At 40.7% G+C, this 24,947-nt stretch overlaps 1 protein-coding gene and 1 pseudogene across 7 annotated transcripts in view; one reads left to right on the plus strand and one right to left on the minus strand.

Moving 5' to 3' along the window:
• Positions 1-24,947, plus strand: part of LOC309663337 (cyclin-Y-like protein 1) — a 117,403-nt gene that overhangs the window by 1,246 nt on the left and 91,210 nt on the right. For all 6 annotated transcript variants that reach the window (XM_082467256.1, XM_082467259.1, XM_082467255.1 and 3 more), the window contains one exon: positions 4,788-4,885. In XM_082467256.1, coding sequence (XP_082323382.1) covers positions 4,848-4,885 — 38 coding nt within the window. In that variant the 5' untranslated portion in view covers positions 4,788-4,847. The remainder of the gene's footprint in view (positions 1-4,787; positions 4,886-24,947) is intronic.
• Positions 21,034-22,830, minus strand: LOC309663354 (ATP synthase F(0) complex subunit B1, mitochondrial pseudogene; annotated as a pseudogene). The gene has a single exon. The product of its transcript is annotated as an ATP synthase F(0) complex subunit B1, mitochondrial pseudogene (transcript).

The following is a 24,947-nucleotide window of genomic DNA, read 5'->3' on the forward strand; positions in this document are numbered from 1 at the left end:
AGCAGTTTTAAGTTCACAGCAAAATTGGCAGAGATTTGTACAGAGATTTCCCAAACACTCCCTGCCCCATACACAGCCTCCCCCATTCTCAACATCTCCCACCAGAATGGTACATTTATTACAATTGATGAACCTACACTGACACGTTATTAGAACCCAAAGGCCACAGTTTACACATGAGGGTTCACTGTTGGTGTTGTACATCTTATGAGCTTGGACAAATGTAGAAGATATGTATCCACCATTATAGTATCATACAGAGTAGTTGCACTTCCTAAAAATCCTCGGTCCTCTACACATCCGTCCTTCCTCCATAACCTTTGGCAACCACTGATTTTTTTTTTTTTTTTTAACTCTCCATAGTTTTGCCTTTTCCAGAATGTCATATAGTTAGAATGATACAGTATGTAGCCTTTTCAGATTGGCTTCCTTTGCTTAGTGTGTAAGGTTCTTCCATGTCTTTTCATTGTTTGGTAGTCATTTCTTTTTAGTGCTGAATGACAAATATTCCATTGTATAGATGTAGTACAGTTTATCCATTTACCCACAAAAGGACATCTTGGTTGCTTCCAGGTTTTGGCAATTATGAATAAAGCTGCTGTAAACATTCCTGTACGGGCTTCTTTGTGGACATAAGTTTTCAGCTCCTTTGGGTAGATACCAAGGAGCATCATTGCTGAGTCATATGGTAAGAGTGTGTTTAGTTTTATAAGAAACTGCCAAACTGTCTTCCAAAGTGACTGTATGATTTTGCAGTCCCACCAGAAATGAGAGTTCCTGTTGCTTCACATCCTTACCAGCATTTGGTGTCGTCAGTGTTTCGGATTTTGGCTATTATAATGGGCTTGTAGTGGTACCTCATTGTTGTTTTAATCTGCAGTTCCCTAATGACATGTGATGTAGAACATCTTTTTTTTCCAGTTTTATTGAGATGTAATTGATATATAACATTGTATCAGTTTATGGTATACAACATAATGACTTGATATATGTAAATACTGTAAAATGATTACCACAATAAGCTTAGTTAATATCCATCACCTCACATAGTTACAATTTTTTTCCTTGTGATGAGAACTTTTAAGATCTACTCTCTTAGCAAATTTCAAATGTATAAAACAGTATTGTTAACTACAGTTACCATTCTGTACATTATATCCCCAGAACTTATAACTGGAAGTTTGTGCCTTTTGATCACCTACACCCATTTCCCCCACCTCCCATCCTCTGCTTCTGGCCACCACCAATCTGTTCTCTATTTCTATGAGTCTTTTTTTTTTTTTTAGATTCCACATTTAAGTGAGATCATATAGTATTTGTCTGTCTGACTTATTTCACTTACCATAATACCCCCAAGGTCATTCATGTTGTCGAAAATGGCAGGATTTCCTTCTTTTTTATGGCTGAATAATACTCCCTGTGGGGTGTGTGTGTGTGTGTGTGTGTGTGTGTGTGTGTACACACACCACATTTTCTTCATTCATCTGATGATGGAACTTAGGTTGCTCCCATGTCTTGGCTATTGTGAATAATGCTGCATAGAACACAAGAATGCTGGTATCTCTTTAAGACAGTGTTTTCATTTCCTTCAGATATATGTACCCAGAAGTGAGATTGCTGGATTATATGGTAATTCTGTTCTACTTTTTAATTTTTTGAGGAACCTCCATACTGTTTTTCATAGTGGTCGTACCAGTTTACATTCCTGCCAACAGTGCACAAGGGTTTCCTTTTCTCCACATTCTCACCAACATTTGCTATCTCTTATCTTTTTGATAATAGCCATTCAGCAGGTGTAAGGTGATATCTCATTGTGGCATTGATTTGCATTCCTGTGTTGATTAGTGATGTTGAGCACATTTTCATGTACCTGTTATTTGGACATTTTAAAATATGATTGTTTTCTTATTGTTAAATTTTAAGTGTTCTTTGTATATTTTAGATAACAGTCCTTTATTAGATGTGTCTTTTGCAAATATTTTCTCCCAGTCTGTGGCTTGTCTTCTTATTCTCTTGACAGTTTCTTTCACAGAGCAGAGGTGTTTAACTTTTTTTCACTTCTCATTTTTGTGTCTCATTAGGCTTCCAGCCCTGATTTATTTTATTTATTCTTTTGGCCGCACCACATGGCATGTGGGATCTTAGTTCCCTGACCAGGGATCAAAACCACGCCCCCTGCAGTGGAAGCACAGATTCTTAACCACTGGACTGCCAGGGAAGTCCCCAGAAATGTTTAATTTTAATGGAAGTTCAGCTTATCAATTATTTCTTTCATGGATCATGCCTTTGGTATTATACCTAAAACAGCATCACTTTACTCAAGGTCATCTAGGTTTTCTCCTATGTTATCTTCTAAGAGTTTTATAGTTTTACATTTTAATTTAAGTCTGTGATCCATATCAAGTTAATTTTTGTGAAGGGTATAGGTCTGTGTCTAGATTTATTTTTTGCATGTGAATTTCCAGTTGTTCCAGCACCATTTGTTGAAAAGACTATCTTTTTCTCCCTTGGATTGCCTTTGGCACTTTGTCAAAAATCTCCTGATTGTATTTATATGAGTCAATTCCTGGGCTCTCTATTCTGCTCCATCTATTTGTCTGTTCTTTCACCAATACCACACTGTCTTCATTACTACAGCTTTACAGTAAGTCTGAAGTCAGATGGTGTCAGTCCTCCAACTTTATTCTTCTCCTTCAATATTATTATTCATTTTTTCCTTTTTTATTTTTATTTTTTTGGTCTTCTCTCCCTCTCCTTTTTTCTCTCCTAGTATCTCCTTTCTTTCTTACCTCCTCTACCTCTCTGTGTTGCTTCTCCCTCTCAACTTTCCTTTTTTTAAACCGTCCGTCTCCTAATTTTCTCTTTTCCTCTCTTTGTCCCTTTCCTTTGGGGAGCCATCACTGGGCACAAGAAAAAGGATGTGCTTTGGAGCCAGAGGAACTGTGAAAATTTAAATTCTGCCTCTGACAGTTTAATTGGTATGACCTTGAGTAATTACAATTGACCCTTGAACAGCATGGGTTTGTACCATGCCAGTCCACTTATAGTCAGATTTTTTTCAATAGTAAATACTTCAGTACTACGTGACCTGCAGTTTGTTGAACCTGAGAATACAGGGGAACTGCGGATAGGAAGGGCTGGCTATAAGTTATATGCAGATTTTTGATTGCACAGAGGGTCAGCACCCCTAACCCTCTTGTTGCTTAAGGTCACCTGTACTATAAACCTCCCAAGATCCCAGGTTCCTCATCCATAAAGCCTGTCACAGATTGTGCCCCTCCCCCATTCCTTCTCCCTGCTCTCCATGGTTTCTGCTGAAATCATACATAGGTCTTTACGAAACAAAACCAAACCTCCCAACCTCTCCAGCACTCCACTAAACTGACATAGAACATCTACCTCATTATATTTACTTACAGTTTATCTAGAAAGTTGTCATTTGTTTTTCCTTGTTAGTATTAGACAAGAGTGTCCTTTAGCCCCAGCCAGTGTTCTGATTGGTAGCATTTGGCTCAGGGAGCACCAGAAAGAATGTTTAGGAACATATGCAACTCATGTAGACACTTAATGTCTACTTGTTCCGTAAACATTAAGTGCAGCTCTATTTTTTTTTAAATTTATTTATTTTATTTATTTATTTTCGCGTGCGTTGGGTCTTTGTTGCTGGGTGCGGGCTTTCTCTAGTTGTGGCAAGCGGGGGCTACTCTTCGTTGCGGTGCGCGGACTTCTCATTGCGGTGGCTTCTCTTGTTGCGGAGCACGGGCTCTAGGCACACGTGCTTCAGTAGTTGTGGCTCATGGGCTCAGTAGTTGTGGCTCACAGGCTCAGTAGTTGTGGCTCACGGGCTCTAGAGTGCAGGCTCAGTAGTCGTGGCGCATGGGCCCAGTTGCTCCGCGGCATGTGGTATCTTCCTGGACCAGGGCTCGAACCCGTGTCCCCTGCATTGGCAGGCAGATTCTTAACCACTGTGCCACCAGGGAAGCCCTCTATTTTTTTTTTTAATGCAGCTCTATTTTTATCAGAATAAACCAAGACAGCCAGTGGTTCCCCATGAATACTTGCAAATTTTTAATCCTCAAAAACAAATTGGGCATGTGGTAGATTGCATTATTTTTAATACCCAGTCCGCCTTCCACAGACCTGTCCTAGTTGACCCTTCCCAAAGGAGGGATGTCTCCCCACCCTGTTGAAGTCAGGCTTGGCCACATGACTTGCTTTGGCCAATAGAAAGTGGGTGCCACCTATGAGGCACAGCAGGATTGCGCCTTTTCCCTTTGCTAAAGACCTGCAGGCCCCAGATTGGGGCGCTCCGTAACCCCATCCCCAGGTGGAGCAGAACCACAAACGACCTGTAAAATATGGGAGCCACGAGTGAGAAATAAACCTTTGTTGAGCTAACCACTGAGACTGGGGTTTGTTATGTAATATAACTCAGCAGAAGCTGTCAGAACACAGGTGTGAAAGGGACGGAAATTTCAAAACAGGTAGGAGCTTTTAGTGTGGGTGGCTTTAGTTTCAGTAAAGTCATCCTTTTTTGGAGCTCCGCCTAGCTCATAATGACACCTTAATTGCCCCACACCTGTCCCCCTCCCCCTTGTCAGCATCACCTGAAACTACTGACCGCCTTTATCCAACTGTGATTCTAAGGCTTGAAGACTGTTTTCCTTCTTAGGACAGTCTTGTGGGAGATGTGCAAAAGGTAGACTCACTTTGGATTATCTGTAAATCCACAACGTGGCTCAATCATAATATAACAATCTATAAATCTATGTGCTTTTTCTTTATAGCATCCGGGACTGGGCTTCACTCCCTGATCCTCTCCTGGACCCAGACAACTGAAACGGACCATGCTTGGGCATCCTCTCCAGCTCCACAGTTCCCCCAGGTACCTGCAGGCTTTTGGACCCTTCTTACCCACTCACCCCTTGCGGGGAGCAGAATTTAGGGTGGGGTAGAATAACTATGCCCAGGGTCTTTTAGTTGATAGCTTTTTATTTTTATCCCTGTGACTACAATTGCCTTTCCCCAATCATGACACCTCACTAGAGAATAGGGGTAGAAGGGAGCTTATTCTTTTATCCCTCCTGTTTTCTGGAACTAGTCAGTATACAAGGTCACAGTAAATGCAGCCACCTTGGTACAGTGTGATCCTGCCCTGGGCCACTCGGGCTGGACAGATAATTCCCTCTGCAGAGCGAGAGTTCAGGGTGGCTATTGGACATCTCTTGTTATTATCTCTATTAGCTCAGTATCCATTTCCCGTTTTGTTGGTAGCAGTCCCCTTTTGCTAATGGTCAAGAGCCCAGCTTCTGGGGCCCAAGAGTCCGGGTCAAATCCCAGCTCTGCGTCTTCGCTGCAACTAGCTGTGAGACCTTGGCTAAGACACGTTCACCTGCACCTCAATTTCCCCAGCTATAAAAAGGGGATAATGTGCTGATTAAATTAGTAAACAAAGACGGTAAGCTGAGGTTAGAATGAGTTATCTAAAGCACTTAAAACCGTGCCCAGCAAACAGTGAACTTCCTGTAGCGTTTGCTCTTACTGTTCTGTGTCTGGGGTGGGACTGACCTCAGCTGTGGCTCTAGGACCAGGCACGTGTCCCAGGTCTGGCCAATGGACATTTCCTTCCATCTGGCCATGAGTGGGTCAGAAGTGGGCATGTGACCAACGCTGGGCTTACCCGCAGCCCATCCTGAGATTTGCTGGGACTCTCGGAGAACCAGAGTTCCTGTTAGTCATCTGGTCCCAAGAGGGCTGAGCCAGCAGAGACTGGAGCCAGCACAGGTACCAGTGGAGGGAGAGGTGCTTCCTGTGGTGCCGTGTGACCACCTGGATCCAGTGGGCCAGGAATTGTTTGTTATGTGAGCCGCTAAATTCCCTAATTACCTTAAGCCAGTTTGAACTGCTTTTTTCTTGTTGGTCCCCTGAAGAAGAAAAACAATCCTGATACTTTCAGTCTGGGCTGGTTCCGTGAACAAAAGAGAGTTAAGTCGTGCCCGTGCAGGGCCATCCTCAGTGTGCTGTGTGTGGAGACGCCAGGCTTCCCGATGGTTCTCCTGTCCTGGGCATGACAGGAGAGCCATCGTGTCTGGTTCCTGGCTGCACTTGGGCTCCCAGGACCTATAGGATGCCGGTGTAACCTGAGAATAAGTTTCCCTTTTTCACTTTAGCTGGTATATTTTCTGTTGTGTGTTTTTAGGAAGTAATGTAAACAGAATATAAACGTTCTATAAGGTCCTCATATATAATAACTTGCTATCGTATTTGCCAAGCAACAACTGTGATCCTAATATTTAAATGAACTTGTGTTTGAAAGACAAAAATGTCCTCTCTACACTCACAGTCAGCAGGTGACTTGAGTCCACACACACCTTGATAAATGTTCGCGAAGGAGAAGCGTGATCTCTGGCTGCACCTTGTCCATCCTACGATGAAAAGGTGTCCCCTCCCCACCTGGCCCTAAGAATTCTGTCCCCTCTCCAGTTCTGGGGAGGCTTGCTCCCCAACTTGTTCCACCAACGGCCTGTCCTTTTTGCCTTCAAACAAGTCCAAGAGTCCCCTGTTACCTAAAAATTCAAGATTATAAGAGCGACGCAGGCTTGCCCTTGCCCTTGGCTGCTCTCTGCGCCCAGCCGACATGTTCTGTTCTCTCTGAGCGACTCTGGCCAGCGCCAGGTCTTGCCTCTCTCCTGGACGCCAGACTTCTCTGGGCATTGGACTTAAAGAGGCCTTTCTGTCTGGGCCACCAGGGCACCAGTCTCTGGTCTCGCCCCTTTCCCACCACCTCCACTCAGCCACCAGGCTCCCCCAGGCTGCTACAGCTTCTCAGAAAGCTGGCCTTTCTTTCTTCCTATGCTCTTGCCTGCTTAGCAGCTTTACTGCAACTTTGGGTTCAGTTTATTCGAAAGTACCACTTGTGCACAAGGCCAGTGTTCTGCTCCGCAGCACGGCGGGGCAGGGGAAGGGTGGGGTGTTGGGGTTGCAGGACGTGGACTCGAGTCCCAGTTCCACTAGTCCCCAGTCACGGGACCTTGGGCAAGTCACTGCTGTGCCTTGCGCTTCGGTTTCCTCATCTGTAAATGGGGTTGATGACAATACCCACCTCACAGGGTTGCTGTGGGCACCAAAGGAGGAGATGTATGGAAGAGCTCGCTGAACACTGCAATGCATATTATTGAGTATCCTTAGAGCTAAGAATTAAGAAAACAGGCTTGGAGTCAAAGGTCTGGATTTAACTCCTGTGTCCTTTCTAGCTGTATGACCTTGACCAATGAATTAGCATTTTTGTGCCTCATTTTCCTCATCTGCAAAATGGGCATCTTACCATGACCCTGCCCACTTGATATGAGGAGGAAGGTGGTTACCCCATGCTCAGGGCTTAGACCAGTACTTTGCACACAGGAAGCATTTACTGTCTTTGCTATTACCTATTTCCTCACTGTTGTCCCCTCCCAGAGAGGGGAAGGAACACTGCTCGCTGGCCTGGCTCTTGGGGGCACTGAGGCTGAGGAAGGCTGGAGGAAGGAGGTTTCCACAACATGCCAGGCCAGGAACACCCGTCTCCTCCAGTGATTGTGGTGATTTCTTCAAGGGGCTTTTAGCTCTAGGTAAATAAATATGGTAACATTCAGCAATGATGGAAACAAAGTATCTAGAAAGGAAGAAGCAGAACCCACTGGCTACTGGTATCAATTGGAATGAATCAACTGGGTCAAACTGGAATCAAAGCAACTGGAATGAGGGACCTCCCTGGTGGTCCAGTGGTAAAGAATCCACCTTCCAGTGCAGGGGATGCAGGTTCAATTCGATCCCTGATCCCTGGTTGGGGAACTAAGATCCCACATGCTGCAAGGCAACTAAGCCTGCGCGCAGCAACTACTGAGCTCACGTGCTCTGAAACCCACGTGCCACAACTAGAGAGAAGCCTGCGTGCTGCAATGAAAGATCCCATGTGCCACAACTAAGACCAGACATAGCCAAATAAATAAAATAAATTAATAAATTAATCATAGGGACTTCCCTTGTGGCGCAGTGGTTAAGACTCTGTGCTCCCAACGCAGGGGGCCCGGGTTCACTCCCTGGTCAGGGAACTAGATCCCACATGCCTCAACCAAGAGTTCGATGCCACAACTAAGGACCCTGCCTGCTGCAACCAAGACCTGGTGCAACCAAATAAGTAAATATTTTAAAAATAAATTAATTAATCATAAATTTTAAAAAGCAACTGGAATGAAAAGAACTGAAAATGAAGACAAAAGAATAAAGGCAAAGAACTGAAAGGGAATCCAAGATGTGCTGATGAGATAGGTGTCGAGTAAGTTTATAGGCACCATTTTTCCAACAGCATTTGCTCACTTTGTGTCTCTGTGTCACGTTTTGGTAATTCTTGCAATATTTCATACTTTTTCATTATTATTATACTTGTTATAGTGATCTGTGATATTTGATGTTATTATGATAATAGTTTTGGGGCACCATGAACCTCAACCATATAAGACAGCAAACTTAATCCATAAGTATTGTGTGTGTTCTGACTGCTCCACTGACCAGCCATTCCCCCATCTCTCTCCCTCTCCTGGGGCCTCCCTATTCCCTGAGAAATAACAATATTGAAATTAGGCCAATTAATAACCCTACAGTGGCCTCTAAGTTTTCAAGTTAAAGGAAGAGTCACTGTCTCTCACTTTAAATCAAAAGCTAGAAACAAGCTTAGTGAGGAAGGCATGTCAAAAGCTGAGAGAGGGCTTCCCTGGTGGCGCAGTGGTTGAGAATCTGCCTGCCAATGCACGGGACATGGGTTCGAGCCCTGGTCTGGGAAGATCCCACATGCGGCGGAGCAACTAGGCCCGTGAGCCACAACTACTGAGCCTGCGCGTCTGGAGCCTGTGCTCCGCAACAAGAGAGGCCGCGATAATGAGAGGCCGGCGCACCGCGATGAAGAGTGGCCCCCGCTTGCCGCAACTAGAGAAAGCCCTCGCACAGAAACGAAGACCCAACACAGCCAAAAATAAATAAATAAATAAATAAATAAAAATAAAGGAATTCCTTTAAAAAAAAAGCTGAGAGAGGCCAAGAAGCTAGGCCTCTTGCACCAGTTAGCCAAGTTATGCAGGCACAGGAAAAGTTCTTGAAGGAAATGAAAAGTGCTACTCCAGTGAGCACCTGGGTGGTAAGAAAACGAAACAGCCTTATTGCTGATGTAGAGAAAGTTTGAATGGTCTGGATAGAGGATCAAACCAGCCACAACATTCCTTAAACCAAAGCCTAATCCAGAGCATGGCCCTAACTCTCTTCAATTCTATGAAGGCTGAGAGAGGTGAGGGAGCTGCAGAGGTTGTTCATGAGGTTTAAGGAAAGAAGCCGTCTTCATAACATAAAATTGCCAGGTGAAGCAGCAAGTGCTGATGTAGAAGCTGCAGCAAGTTATCCAGAAGATCTAGCTAAGATAATTAACGAAGGTGGCTACACTAAACCACAGATTTTCTGTGTGTATGGAACAGCCTTATATTGGAAGAAGATGCCGTCTAGAAGTTTCCTATCTAGAGAGAAGTCAATATCTGGCTTCAAAGCTTCAAAGGACAGGCTGACACTCTTGTTAGGGGCTACTGCAGCTGATGACTTGAAGTTGAAGCCAGTGCTCATTTACCATTTCAAAAATCCTAGGGTCCGTAAGAATGATGCTAAATCTACTCTGCCTGTGCACTATAAATGGAGCAACAAAGCCTGGATGACAGCACATCTGTTTGCAGCACGGTTTACTAAATATTTTAAGCCCACTGTTGAGGCCTGCTGCTCAGAAAAGAAGATTCCTTTCAAATTATTATTGCTCATTGACAAAGTACCTGGTCACCCAAGAACTCTGATGGGGATGTACAGTGAGATTAATGTTGTCTTCATGCCTGCTAACATAGCAGCCATTCTGCAGCCCATGGATCAAGGAGTAATTTCAACTTTCAGGTCTCATTTAAGAAATATATCTCATAAGGCTATAGCTGCCAGAGATAGTGATTCCTCTGATGGATCTTGACAAAGTCAATTGAAAACCTTTTGGAAAGCCTTCACCATTCTAGAGGCCATGAAGGACATTAGTGATTCATAGGAAGAGGCCAAGATATCAACATTAGCAGGAGTTTGGAAGAAGTTGATTCCAACCCTCCTGGATGACTGAGGGGTTCAAGACTTCAGTGGAGGAAGTAACCGCAGATGTGGTGGAAATAGCAAGAGAACGAGAATTAGAAGTGCAGCCTGAGGATGATACTGCATTGCTGCAATCTCATGATAAAACTTCAACAGCTGAGGAGTTGCTTCTGATGGATGAACAAAGAAAGTGATTTCTTGAAGTGGAGTCAACTTCCGGTGAAGATGCTGTGAAGACTGTTGAAATGACAACAAAAGCTTTAGAATATTACATGAACTCAGTTGATAAAGCAGTGGTAGGGTTTGAGAGGATTGACTCAAATGTTGAAGTTCTACTGTGGGTAAAATGCCATCAAACAGCACCGCATGCTACAGAGAAATCGTTCATGAAAGGAAGAGTCAATCGATGCGGCAAACATCCCTGTTGTCTTATTTTAAGAAACTGCCACAGTCAGCCCAGCCTTCAGCAACCATCACCCTGATCAGTCAGCAGCCATCAGCACGAGGCAGGACCCTCCACAGGCAAAAGGTTTGCAACTTGCTGAAGGCTCAGATGATGGTTATCATTTTTTTAGCAATAAAGTTTTTTTTTTTTTTTTTTTTGGCCGCACTATGCACAGCATGCAGGATTTTAGTTCCTGGACCAGGGATCAACGCCGTGCCCCCTGCAGTGGAAGCACGGAGCCCTAACCACTGGAGCACCAGGGAAGTCCAGCAATAAAGTATTTTTAAATTAAGGTATGTGCGTTGTTTTTTTAGACATAATGCTATTGCACATCAATAGACTCCAGTGTCATGTAAACATAACTTTTTTTTTAAATGTTTGTTTACTCTTTTTTTTTAAAGGGAACGCTATTTATTTACTTATTTATTTTGGCTGTGTTGGGTCTTCGTTTCTGTGCGAGGGCTTTCTCTAGTTGCGGCAAGCGGGGGGCCACTCTTCATCGCAGTGCATGGGCCTCTCACTGTCGCGGCCTCTCTTGTTGCGGAGCACAGGCTCCAGACGCGCAGGCTCAGTAGTTGTGGCTCACAGGCCTAGTTGCTCCGCGGCATGTGGAATCTTCCCAGACCAGGGCTCGAACCCGTGTCCCCTGCATTGGCAGGCAGATTCTCAACCACTGCACCACCAGGGAAGCCCTAAACATAACTTTTATACGCACTGGGAAACCAAAAAATTCACGCGAGTTGCTTTATTGCAGTACACGCATACCTTGGAGATATTACGGGTTCAGTGCCAGACCACCGCAGTAAAGCAAATATGAGTCATGCACTGTATACTCTTTAGAGATGAGGAAACCAAGGCCCAGAGTGATTCCAAAGGCCCAGTGGAAGGACTCCAAGGCTAGTCTCACCGACTTCAAAACCCTTTCCCTCTCTCTTCCTGTCCTTCAGGCCAAGCATAAATGGTTGCCCTGAGAACAGGCAGCCAGGGTCATCTCCCTTAGAGGACCTCAGTCTGGAGTCAGGACCCCTGGCTGGACTGGGAAGCCCCTGCCCGCCCTGAACCTGGGCAGGTAGGCATGCTGGGCTCTCCCTGCCAGTAAGTTGGCTACCTCTTGTCTGTGGTGCTGGGACTCCACCTTTCCCATCCTCTGGCTGTCCACTCACCCTCCCCACAGAGTGGAGAACATGGGCAAAGGGAAGTGACACTGACCCCGCACACACCGTGTTTGACCGTCTCTCGTCATCAGCAGTAAGTTTTCCGGAAAAACGGGAGAGCTGTGGGCCAGAACTTTCCCTGAGGGGCTTCCTTGACTCATGGTTTGGTCGGGATGCCACCTGCGGACAAACCTCACTCACACCTACCCCAGGTCATGTTCACTCAGTAGTTCTCCAAGAGATCAGCCATTGAAAAGTCCTTAATAGGAAATGTTTTTAGAAGGAACATATGGAGAATCAAAAGGGGGCTAAATATAAACCTGTATTTGCAGAACTGAAGAAGGAGCACAGAAAAGCTGAACAGAAAGAGCTGGATGGAGAAGCTCTCTCCTAAAACAGGGTTTTTTCAGTGGGTGTGGGTGTGCGTTTTGCTGTATATGTGAATTTCTAGAACACTAGAGTTACCTATAATTAAAAAAAGAGAAAAAATCAGCTTATGAGGCTAAAAATAATTCTGATGCCAATTGCATTATGGAAGTAGCTGAGTGCAGATGCTCTAACTTTCATCAGAATAAACCCATGTGTTTGCATTTTACAGACTTAGAAATGGTCAAATAGAACAGAGACGTTTAAAATAGAAGTTTCAAATTTAAGACATTTTTTAAGTAGTTAAAGCAACTCTAGGAAAAATGTTCTACATCTTTAATGCTGAAATAAAAAAGAGGCAAACTGAAGTTAGGGCATAAGCAGGCATGAAAGAAATTCCCATGGTCTAAAAAAGGTGAAGAAAGAATAAACAAGCAGGGACTTGCCTGGTGGTCCAGCGGTTAAGACTCCATGCTTTCTGTGCTTCCACTGCAGAGGGTGTGGGTTTGATCCCTGGTCAGGGAACTATACCACATTCTGCATGGTGTGGCCAGAAAAAAAAAAAAAACACCAAAATTTATCAAGCAATACCATAAGCAAAATGGTTGGTGGACATTCTCTCATTTAATTTTCATAATATTGCAGGGCAAGGGGATTATTATCTCCTCTTATTAAAAGAAAAATCTCAGTGTCAAAGGTCACACTCTAGCCCATGGCAAGCTTGGGGTCTAGACCTAGTTCAAATCCAGTTGTCTGTCTCTAAAGCTCCTTGGCCTTTCAGATACATCAGCCTTCTCGCTGCACCGCTCCGCGCCCCACACCAAAGTTTTCAAATGAAGTCTATTAGAGGATTTTTCTTCTTTCTTTGGGGAAAGCTATTTCCATGAAAGCATTTGGTGGTAAATTTTACTACAAAGAAATTGTCTCATAATATTTATTTGCATATTGTTTCCTTTATTAGTTCAGTTGAATTTTTACATTATTTTGCATGTGTATTTCTCTGTACAGAGACCTTACATGTTTACACAGTATGATGTGATATAAATATTTTGCTCAGTTCCATCATTGTAATGCAAAATCTAACAGCAAAGCGTAGGTCCTGACTAGGCTCCCGCTGCTGCTTTCCTTTACTCAAATGTCATGGCCTTCTTTGAATAAGCAAATTAGCTGCTGATTGCAAGGCAGCCAGATAAGAGGAGAGTGGGAAAGACAGCCAGTAGTGTCACTTTTCTGGATTTGCCCCTCCTAAAATGTTTGCATCAGAGGGCACTGGGCAGTTGATGGGACAGTAAAGTGTCCTTCTACAGCACCCCATAAAAATTGCTGATCTGTATCGCCAACTGGACAGTGGCGGAGGAAGTCTAGCTCCCTAAGAATTGTGTAAACAACTCACCTGCTCAGACAGGAGACAACCCACTTTCCCACAAATACCCAAGAGCACTGGACTCCAAAGTGGGGGAGCCCAAAGGGAAATATCACTGAGCAAGAAGGAACGTTGGAACTGCTGGTTGTATAGATCTTTTTAATCTCACCCTTTAAAATGTTAAGTTTCATGTGATAGCTTTATATGTATTTAATACATTAATATTATTGGGCATATATAGACTTCATTAGTTAACAGACATATATTGGAAAGGCACGCTTAAAAATTGTTTGCCAACATGGGTGCCAAACCCAAAAAGCTTGGAGACTCTCTGCCTAGAGGAAGGTGAACGGCAGTGGAGGTGGTGGCAGTGAGAGCCCTCCCCCTAAGTTCCTAAGATCCAAAAGGTAAACCAGAATTGCCCAGGTCGTGGTGCCAGAAGCAAGGTACAATTAGACCTCTCCCTGCTTTTCTTCCTATCAATGAGGATGACACCCTGTGAGATTGCCTGAGAAGCAAGTGGGTTGTGACAGTCACAGAACAGCCTTCTCATTCCCTGAGCAGCCCCAGGTTGTGGCCCCCATGACTCAAAGAGACCAGCCTTCCTCCCAAAGTGATGAGCTCTGCTGGTTAAAGGAGCAAATGGCGAAAGACATTAAAAAGTTCAACATCACTTGTCCTAAAAGAAATGCACATTAAAACTGTTAAGAATACCTTATTCTTCAACCATCAGTTGCATAGATTTAAACAAACGAGTAGTTGGCCAGAGCAGAGAAACAGGTATTCTCTTATATACCAATGGGTGTGTAAATTGGCAAAATCTTTCTGTACGCAATTTGAAAACATTGGCCAAGGGCTTAAAAACTATAGATCTACCCACCCATCAATTTCTCCTCTGGGTTATTTTTTTGAAGGAAATAATCACATTTGTATTGTTACATATAATACATACATAAAAGCTTGTTATTCAACCACTTACTCATTCTACGCACATTTATTGGTGTCTTTTATAAGGCAGACTCTGTGCTAGATGCTGCAACACAGCAAAGAATAAAATAGGGCTCCTGCTCGCCTGGAGGTTACTGATAATCATTGCAGTGTTATTTATTACAGGGAAGAATCAGAAACTAACAAAACGACCAATATTAGTGTTTCTTTTTGCAGTTATGAATTACTATGTAGCCATTATAAATTGTAGAATTCACTGGAAAATATTCACATGAGGTGGTTGAGTGGGAAAAAAGCAGTTAACAAAACTGTGTATATAATATAAGCCTCCTCGCGGCCTTGAGGGCTCAGAGAAAGGCCACAGCTCTGCCTAGCATTTGAGACAGATGTAATTTAGAACAAATAGACTTCTCTTTAGTGAGAAATAAAACTAGACAGAACAAAAAAGCATTGGGAAATATGCCCATCATTTCTTCTTCTTCATGAATGTTTTCTGAGGATGATTCTAGAAGGAACTAGAAATAACAGCACCATTGATAAAAGATTCTGAGAGGCAGTAAGTTACAGCTAAGGAACTACAGCCCAACTGAAAATAAGCACCTCATCCAATAATTTTAAAAAACCTCCAATATAATCAATAAAATGTCCCTAAGAGAAATGGGGTTGCTCATACATTGCTGATATACAGTGCCTTATTATAAACTTTTGAGAAGGCAATTAGTGATATCTATCAAAGTTCTTAATGTCACTACCATAACATAGCAGTTTCACCTACAGGAGTATACCTATAGGAGTACTTATGCCTGCATTTAAAAATCTGAATAAGGAAATGAAAATTAACCAGCACATGCATAATGGGAGTCCCATAAGGAGAAAAGAGAGAATAGAGGCAGAAAGAATATTTGGAGAAATAATGGCCAAAAATTTCCCAAACTTGATGGAAAAGATCAATCTGCACATCCTAGAAACTCAGCAAACTCCAGTGGGATCAACTCAAAGAGATCCACACTGAAATACACATAGTCAAGCTGTCTAAAGCCAAAGATGAAGAGAGAATCTTGAAAGTAGCAAGAGAAAAATGACACATCATGTGCAAGAGATCCTTGGTGAAATTAATGACTGACTTCTCATCTGAAATTATGGAGTCCAGCAGTCAGTGGGATGACATATTTCAAGTGCTGAAACAAAACAGAATTGCACATCCAGCAAAATATCCTTTCAAAATGGAGAAGACATTCAAATAAATTTAAACAAAACCTGAGAGAATTTGTCACTAGTAGATCTGCCCTACAAGAAATAATAAAGGGAGTCCTTCAGACTACATGAAAAGGCACTAGACAGTAATTGAATCCACATAAAAAGATAAAGATCTCACCCTTGACCATACTGAGTACCAAGAATATGGAGGAAAAGGCCAGACATACCACACATTTAGGGAAGCTCTACCAAGGACTTTCTACTTCTGCCTTCTAGATCAATAGCATGGTATAGGGAGGAACATTTGGTTTTTCTTATTGGTTCTCACTTCTGGGCTTCCCCTATTTTCTCAGGAATGCATCTACTCACAAAAAAAAAAAAAGTGAGAGGGATGAAGAACACAAGTAAATACAAAGGTGAATATAAATAACAGTATAAATGGGAGTTGTGTGTGTGTGTGTGTAACTCTTCCTATCTTATTTAAATGACAGCTGCATAAAGCAACAATTATAAAACTATATGTTCATGAGCTTATAAAAATGTCATTTATATGACAATAATAATACAAAAGAAGATGGAGCGAACAAAGCTATATTGGAACAAAGTTTCTGTATACTACTGAAATTAAGCTAGTATTAATCCAAACTAGATTGTTTCCAGTTAAGATGTTAATTATAATCCCAAGGACAATCACTGATAAAATAACTGAAAAATATATAGTAAAAGAAATGACAGGGGAATAAAACTGGTACGCTAGAAAATATCTAACACAAAAGCAGGCAATAATTGAATAGAGAAACAAAGATATGAACTATATGAAAAACAAATAGTAAACATAGAATAAATGAAATAGAGAATAGAAAAACACAGAAAATCAATGAAGCCAAAAATTGCTCTTCAGAAAGATCAAATTGATCAAAAGATCAATTGACAAACTTTTAGTTAGACTGACCACGAAAAAAAAAAGAGAAGATGCAAATGAAGAATGGGGTATCACCACCAACCTTATAGAAATAAAAAGGGTTATAAGGGAATACTATGAATAGCCAACAAACTAGATAACTTAGATGAATTCCTAAGAAGACACAAACTACCTAAACTGACTTAAGAAGAAATAGAAAACCTGAATGAACCTATAACAAGTAAAGACTTTGAATTAGTAATTTTAAAATTTCCCACAAAGAAAATCCCAGGCCCAGATTACTTCACTGATAATTTAAAGAAGAATTAATACCAACCATTCACAAACTCTTTAAAAAAGTGGAATAGGAGGGAATACTTCCTCTTCATTCTATGAGGCCAGAATTACCTTGATACCAAAACCAGACATCTTAAGAAGAGAAAACCACAGATTAATACCCCTCATAAATATAGATGCAAAAATTCTCAATGAAATAAAAGATAAACAATTCCAGAAATGCATAAGAAGAATTACACACTATGACCAAGTGGGATTTATACCAAGAATGCAAAGTTGGTTTAACATCCAAAAATAAATCAACTTAATACACCATATTAATAGAATAAAGGAAAAAAATATGATCCTCAATACACACAGAAAAAGCATTTGACAAAATTCAACACCTTTCTGTGATTTCAAAAAAAAAAAAAAGAACCAACAAACTAGAATAGAAGGGAAGCTCTTCACCTAATACAGAGCATTTAAGAAAAATCCACAGGTAACACCATACTTAATGGTCAGAGACAATGCTTTCTCCATTAGAGCAAAACAAGGATGTCTGCTCTCACCACTTCTGTTCTATATTGTACTGGAGGTTCCAGTCAAGACAAGAAAAAGAAAAGGCATTCAGATTGAAAAGGAAAACAAAACTATCTCTATTTGCAGATGACATGATCTTGTATATAGAAAATTCTAAAGAATCACACACACTATTAGAACTAATAAACAAATTCAGCAAGATCGCAGGATACAAAGACATTATACAAAAGACAAATGTATTTCTATACACTATCAATGAACAATCCAAAATGAAATTAAGAAAACTATCGTATTTACAATAGCATCAAAAAGAATAAAATACTTCTGGATAAATTTAACAAAAGTGTAAAATTTGTACACTGAAAACTACAAAATAGTATTTTGTACAAAGCTACAAAATAGTATTAGGAAGAAATTTAAAACTTAGGGAATTCCCTGGTGGTTCAGTGGTTAGGACTCCACTCGGTGCTCTCACTGCCGAGGGCCTGGGGAACTAAAATTCCATGAGCCACAAAGAGCAACCAAAAAAAAGAAATTTAAAACTTAAATAAATGGAAAGACATCCCATGTTTGTGGCTCACAAGACAGTATTATTAAAATGGCAATACTTCTCAAACTGATGTACAGATTCAATGCAATACCTATCAAAAATCCAAGCTGGACTTTTTGGAGAAATTGGCAAGTTGATTCTAAAATTCAAAAGGAAATGGAAGACACCTGTAATAGCTGAAACAATCTTGAAAAAGAACAAAGTTGGAGGACTTACAATCCTCAATATCAAAACTTACTACAAAGCTAGAGTAATCAAGACTTCACGGTACTGACACAAAGAGAGAGATATATACCAATGGAATGGAATTGAAATTCCAGAAATGAACACTTATATTTATGGGAAACAGACTGTTGACAAGGGTGCCAAGATAATTGGATGGGCAAATTAATAGTCTTTTCAACAAATGGTGCTAGAACAACTGGTTATCCACATGCAAAAGAATGAAGTTGGATCTTTATCTTACAGCATACACAAAGATTAGCTCAAAATAGATCATAGACCAAAATGTAAGAGCTAAAACTATAAAAATTTTAGAAGAAAACATGGGAATAAATCTTTGTAAACTTGGGTTAGGCAATGCCTTTTTAGATACAGCATCAAAAGCACAAGTAACAAAAGAAAAAATAGATTTTGGACTTTTTCAGAATTAAAAAGGTTTGTGCTTCAAATGACACCACCAAGAAGTAAAAAGACAATCCATAGGAGAAAATATTTGCAAATCATTTGTGATAAGAAAATTGTATTCAAAATATATCAAGAGCACTTACAATTTAACAATGAAAAAGATAACCCAATTTAAAAATGTGCAAAGGATTTAAATAGATATTTGTCCAAAGATATACGAATGGCCAATAAGCACAAGAAACTATGCTCAGTATAATTGATCATTAGGGAATTGCAAATCAAAACCATAATATGATGCCATTTCATATCCACTAGGATAGCTATAACAAAAATACAATAACAAGAGTTGGAGAGGATGTGGAGAAACTGGAATCCTCATAAGTTGCTGTAGGAATGTAAAATGGTGCAGCCACTTTGGAAGACAGTTTGGTCGTTCCTCAAAATATTAAATATAGAGTTTCTATATGACTCATCATTCCACTCCTAGGTATATACCCAAGAGAAATGAAAACATATATCTACACAAAACTTGTACACAAATATTTATAATAGCATTATCAATAATAGCCAAAAGGTGGAAACAACTCAGATGTCCATCAACTGGTGAATAGATAAAGAAAATGTAGTATATCTGTACAATGGAATATTATTCGACCATAAAAAAAGAATGAAATACTGATACATGTTACAACATGGATGAGCCTTGAAAACATGCTTAGTGAAAGAAGCCAGCCCCAAAAGACAGTAAGAATGTATGTATATGTGACTGCATGTATTGTATGATACTATTTACAGTTGACCCTTGAACAACAGGGGTTTAAACTGTGTGGGTCCACTTATACATGGATTTTTTTCAATAAATTCGTACTACAGTAATACACAATTTGCAATTGATTGAATCCAAGGTTGCGGAAACTTGGATATAGGGAGGGCTGGCTGCAAAGTTATACACGGATTTTCTACTGCAAGGAACGTAGGTGTCCCCAACGCCCATGTTGTTCAAGAGTCAGCTGTATATGAAAGGACCAGAACAGGCAAATCTATAGAGACAGAAAATAGAATAGTGGCTTCTTAGAGCTGGGGAGGGTGGGGAATTGGGAGTTATTGCTAATGGGTATGGGCTTTCTTTGGGTGATGATGAAAATATTCTAAAGTTAGGTTGTAGTAATGATTGCGCAATTCTTTGAACATACTAAAAACTACTGAGTTGTACACTTTAATTGGGTAAATTTTATAGTATGTGAATTATATGTCAAGAAAGCTGTTTTTAAAAAGTGAGTTTGCCTTTAAAGCTAATAATTAAGCAAATTAATGTATTAGTGTAATTTTAGGACAATGTGATCATTTCCTTATGAATTTTATGGATGTTGTAGGAACTAGGCTTCAAAGTTTTTCATTGTAAAAAGAATTACTAAAGTTTTTATTCTATTTCTTCATTGAGGAATTATCTCTACTTCTTCATTTTACCTTAAGGAACAATACTAATTATTAAAATCTTAATCTTTCCCCTTTTCCCTCCTCCCTAAGAAACCACAATAATAGGTAGCTAAATTATTAAGACAATAATAACCAGAAAAATATCTGCTAAAGCAATGGGTTTCAGACATTTTTTACTACAGCTCACGTTGAGAAATATTTTATTTTGCCTCCTAGTACATGCCAGTATATAAGTAACTTAAATAGAATTTTCATGAATCAATATTTACTCACTACCATGTATAACACCCTCTAATAGTTTTTCCTATTCTATTTTATTTCATTTTTGGAAATGCTGGTTGTGACTCAGTAAATTGATTTTTATGAACCACTAATGGGCCCCCAGAAGTGGGTCTGAATCATAATTAGTCCACTTGCTATCAGAAAGTGTGGATTCAGCTTTTTGTTTTAGGAAAAAAAAAAAAATTGGAAAAAATTATCAAAAATAAGTGTATATATGTTCATTAATGTTTTTATGGAAAACAATCTGATGGTACAGTAGGCTGGCCAGGCAAATTAAATGGTCTAGGAATACAGATAGATCATAAGAAAATGTATTTGAACAGAGGCAGGAATAGGGCTCCATGTGGATGCTTGTTTATTGAGATAGATGAGAAATAAAATGGGTGAAGAAGGTTAAAAAAAAAAAAAAAGAAGAAGCACACTGTGAGGACTTTGTTGGCAGTTCAGTGGTTAAGACTCCACACTTCCACTGCAGGGGGCGCAGGTTCCATGCCTGGTTGGGGAACTAAGATCCCGCAAGCCATACAGCCAAAAACAAAAAAGAGGCACACTGAGAAAAGATTAGAGTAACTCCAAGAAAAGCTATATAGCTGTATGCCAAATTTCTGATTACCTTATCACCTTCCTCTTCCTCAATCAAGCTTTACATGCTGATTTTCTAATGCAATAATTCGGTCACACGGGATTAGTCTGAAGTTTGATTTGGAAGGCTGACAACCCAATCTTGGTTTTTTTGTTTTGTTTTTGTTTCAACTGTCACTTTATTGCAAGATGGTTGAATTAATTCAAACTTAAACTATAACTTGATAATTTTTAGTCAGGTACCAAATTTTATTCAAAGCAAACTGCTTATTCAAAAGTGATCATGGAACAACTCAAAATGCAGAGCAAGAAGGATGAGAGAAACATCTTACTGGCCAATAGATTGTTTTAATTCTCTCATTATATGAAACTCAAACTTCATTTTTAGGAAAGGGAAACTAACTTCAGTAGAGAGAAATACAGAAAGACTTTGTCACATAGACTAATTTCCATTTAGTCAGTCAACTGTTTCTAGCTGTCTCAATTGGGACAGATGCATTTACAGAACTGGCTGTGCTTGAGCCTTCTTTGCAAGCAGCTTTAGGTCTGCAGTGGACTTGGCAATTGTCTCCTTCTCCTGCTGCGCAGAGATGCTCTGTACCACATTCTTCTCCACACAGTTTATCATGTGCCCTTGTTCCTTTTGATGCATCATATTCTGCACAGAGATGTGATAGTCCAGGTGATTCTTTACCTCCTTGTATACACTATGCAGCCGTTCCCAGTAAGTAACCTCCAAGGCCATGGCAATGTTATTCCTCTGGACATCAAAAAGGTAATGGCGCTTTTGAACCTGTGCCTGCTGTGGCTTCTCCAGATCAACTGCATCCTGGATTTGTTTGGTGGAAGCCTGTATCACTTCTTCCAGTTGGGCAGTTTTTTGCTCATCGAGTTTATCAGCAAATTCCCCAATAGAGGCACCATATTTTTTAATTACATAGACAAGAACCCCTATTGTTGATGTGGCAGAGAAGGTCCCTGCAGTTATCACATACATTTCTTTGGAGAGTAAATATAAGATAAGCCCAGTTCCAAGCACGTAGGGTCCTGTTACACCAGTTTTAGGATAAAGGAACTGGAAAAATTCCTCAGGGGTCAGCCCCAAACGAACTTTTCCTCCATATTCAGGAAGAGGTGGTACAGGGGCAAGACTTGTGTGAAAGATCCTTGTTGCCTGCAATAACCCTGGACCAAGGAGGGCCGCGTCCTTCAGAGAGGGGGCTGCTGCGGTGGCGGCAGAAAGTACCACCCGGGACAGCATTGTCAGGTAGCGGCCACACAGCAGTCCACACTGGGTCTTACGCCCCAGTGACTGTGACAGGAGACTCTGTCGGGGCAGAAACAAGATGGTCCCAATCTCGTTTTGATGACATTTTGGACTTGAAGCTAATAGAGATCTCCCTTTTGTATAACTTCGCTCAGCCTTAAAAAATTATACCAGCAATAATAACATCATCATTTTACAATGAAAGTCGAATTGGAATGTGAATAAAAGTGCTACTGGCCAAGGGCCCCTATCCACTAATTATGTCTTATTTGAAAATCTGACCCAAGTATCTGACAATCAAAGAGGATATCTTTCATCTTGCCATTATTTTTCACAGTTATGCCATCTGGTTCATATAACCAGAAGAAAACTTGGCACCTATATCCAATGAGAATGACTGTCAGTTCTCAAAACATCTTATTTTCTCTTCCTGAGAATAAGTGACAACTGATCTCAAAGTATAGGTACTTATCATGTAAAACAAGGGACTTGGGGTGAGGGGATTTTTTTTAAGAAAATAGGGTTGGAAGAGCATTTTGGTGTCAACAGATATCTCTAACTATGTTCTAGCAGTATAACCTAATTTACATTTCTTTCAGTTTAACAAACACTTTTTGAGCACCTGCTATATGAAATGGAATGAGCCAAGCACTAAATGAATATACCAAGTTGTACTAGTCAGTGAAATGGCTCTAGCTCTGTAAGAAAGAAAACATTGGATTTCAGTGGCTTAATCCCATGGAAGTTAATTTTACCCTCACTTAATAACTCAGTGATGCTGTTTTATGTCAGCAGGCAACTTTCTTCCACCTGATGATCCAGGGATTTGGGTCCCACCTATCTTGAGTCCCTGCTATGCTCTGCGGTACCAAAATCTTTGGCTTCAAGCTGCCTAAGAGGAGGAAGAGTGAAGAAGGCAGGCACACTTCTTTCTTCTTTTTTTTTAAAATTCTTTTCTAAAAATTCTTTTCCATTATGGTTTATCATAGGATATTGAATACAGTTCTCTGTGCTATACAGTAGGACCTTGTTGTTTATCCATTCTATATATGTAAAAACTTACACCTGTTAACCCCAACCTCCCACTCTATCCCTCCCCCAACCCCCTCCCCCTTGGCAACCAGCAGTTTCTTCTCTGTGTCCGTGATTCTGTTTCTGTTTCATAGATAGGTTCATTTGTGTCGTATTTTAGATTCCACATATAAGTGATATCATATAGTATTTGTCTTTCTCTTTCTGACTTACTTCACTTAGTATGATAATCTCTAGTTGCATGCATGTTGCTGCAAATGGCATTATTTTGTTCTTTTTTATGGCTATTCCATTGTATGTATGTATATATATATATATATATACACTCCACATCTTCTTTATCCATTCATCTGTCGATGGTTATTTAGGTTGTTTCTTTGTCTTGACTATTGTGAACAGTGCTGCTCTGAACATAAGGGTGCATGCATCTTTTTGAATTATAGCTCTATTTTTAGTTTTCTGAGGAACCTCCATACTGTTTTCCATAGTGGCTGCACCAACTTACATTCCCACCAACAGTGTAGGGAGATTCGCTTTTCTCCACACCCTCTCCAGCATTTGTCATCTGTAGACTTTTTAATGATGGCCATTATGATTGGTGTGAGGTGGTACCTCACTGTAGCTTTGATTTGCGTTTCTCTAATAGTTAGTGACGTTAAGCATCTTTTCATGCAGGCACACTTAAAACTCCCAGCCCAGAAGTGACACCTGTCACTTCCATTTACATTCAACCAGTAAGAACAAGTCATTCAGGCACCCCTGGCTGTACAATACTGACCACTGTAGTCCCTGGTTGGGTAGCCACTTTCCTGCAACAAGTTTACACTCAGGCAGGAAGGGAACAAGTTAAAGAAAGGTCTCCGTCATTCAGATTGTGTAAGATGTAGCTTCTTCTACCTTCAAAGAACCTTCCTCGGAGTAGAGAAAAAGGTCGACAAGGGAAATATCGTGGAGGTGACGTTTGAGAAGATGATTCTTGATTGACAGACAGAACTGCCAGATAGCGTTGGTAAGAGGGGCATTCTAGATCGAGCGACTGGCACTAACAAAGCATGGAGGTGGGGAGAGAATGTTGAGTAACTAGTTTTCCTGGAACAAAGCTTAGCAAAGGAGAGAGAGATGCTTAAAATGTTGGTTAGGTCAACGTTATGTGTCAGGCCTTGAATGTTGGGAGAAAGAGTTTGAATTCTGTGCTTCCATTATCATGGTTATCATGCATTTTTAACCCAAGGGCCCCAGAACAATGGTAGCATTAATCCCTGATGAATAACAGTCACACTCCAGACAATACCTTCAGTATGAAGGGATTTCGTTTTTTCAGATGGTAACACTAATGACAGCATTGTATTGCATTCACAGGCTGTAATAGATTCCAACATTTTGCATTTGTTTACATGTGGCTTGATGTTTACGAAATACAATCCAAACATTTCCACTTCACTCTTGCTCCTTCTCCCAGGCTTATCTCACATAGTTATCTAGAGATGCCAGGGGTAGCCTTACACACTGATAGCACACACTGGCCGTGCTTCCCCTACAGGTATGGCAGAGAACCTTCCCAGGGCTGTGAACTCTGAATGCCGACACCAAACACTGCACGTTCCAAAAATGTGACTGCCCCTCCCCTTCCACCAATGGCTCAGTCACAATATTAAGGTCACCAGTGGTGTGTAATTTATACTGAACATTTAATAGGCATAAATATTTATTTTTAAAAATTCAGGTGCAAAGAGACAGGAGGGGCACATACAGCAGCATTGGGGAGCCTTAGGAAAGGAGTAACTGGACTAGAAATTAAACTTTTTCTGAAAGTGTTTAGGTTTCTGACTCTAGCGTTCTG

This window comes from Balaenoptera physalus, assembly GCF_965194825.1.
Source record: "Balaenoptera physalus genome assembly, chromosome: 6".
Taxonomy (NCBI): domain Eukaryota; kingdom Metazoa; phylum Chordata; class Mammalia; order Artiodactyla; family Balaenopteridae; genus Balaenoptera; species Balaenoptera physalus.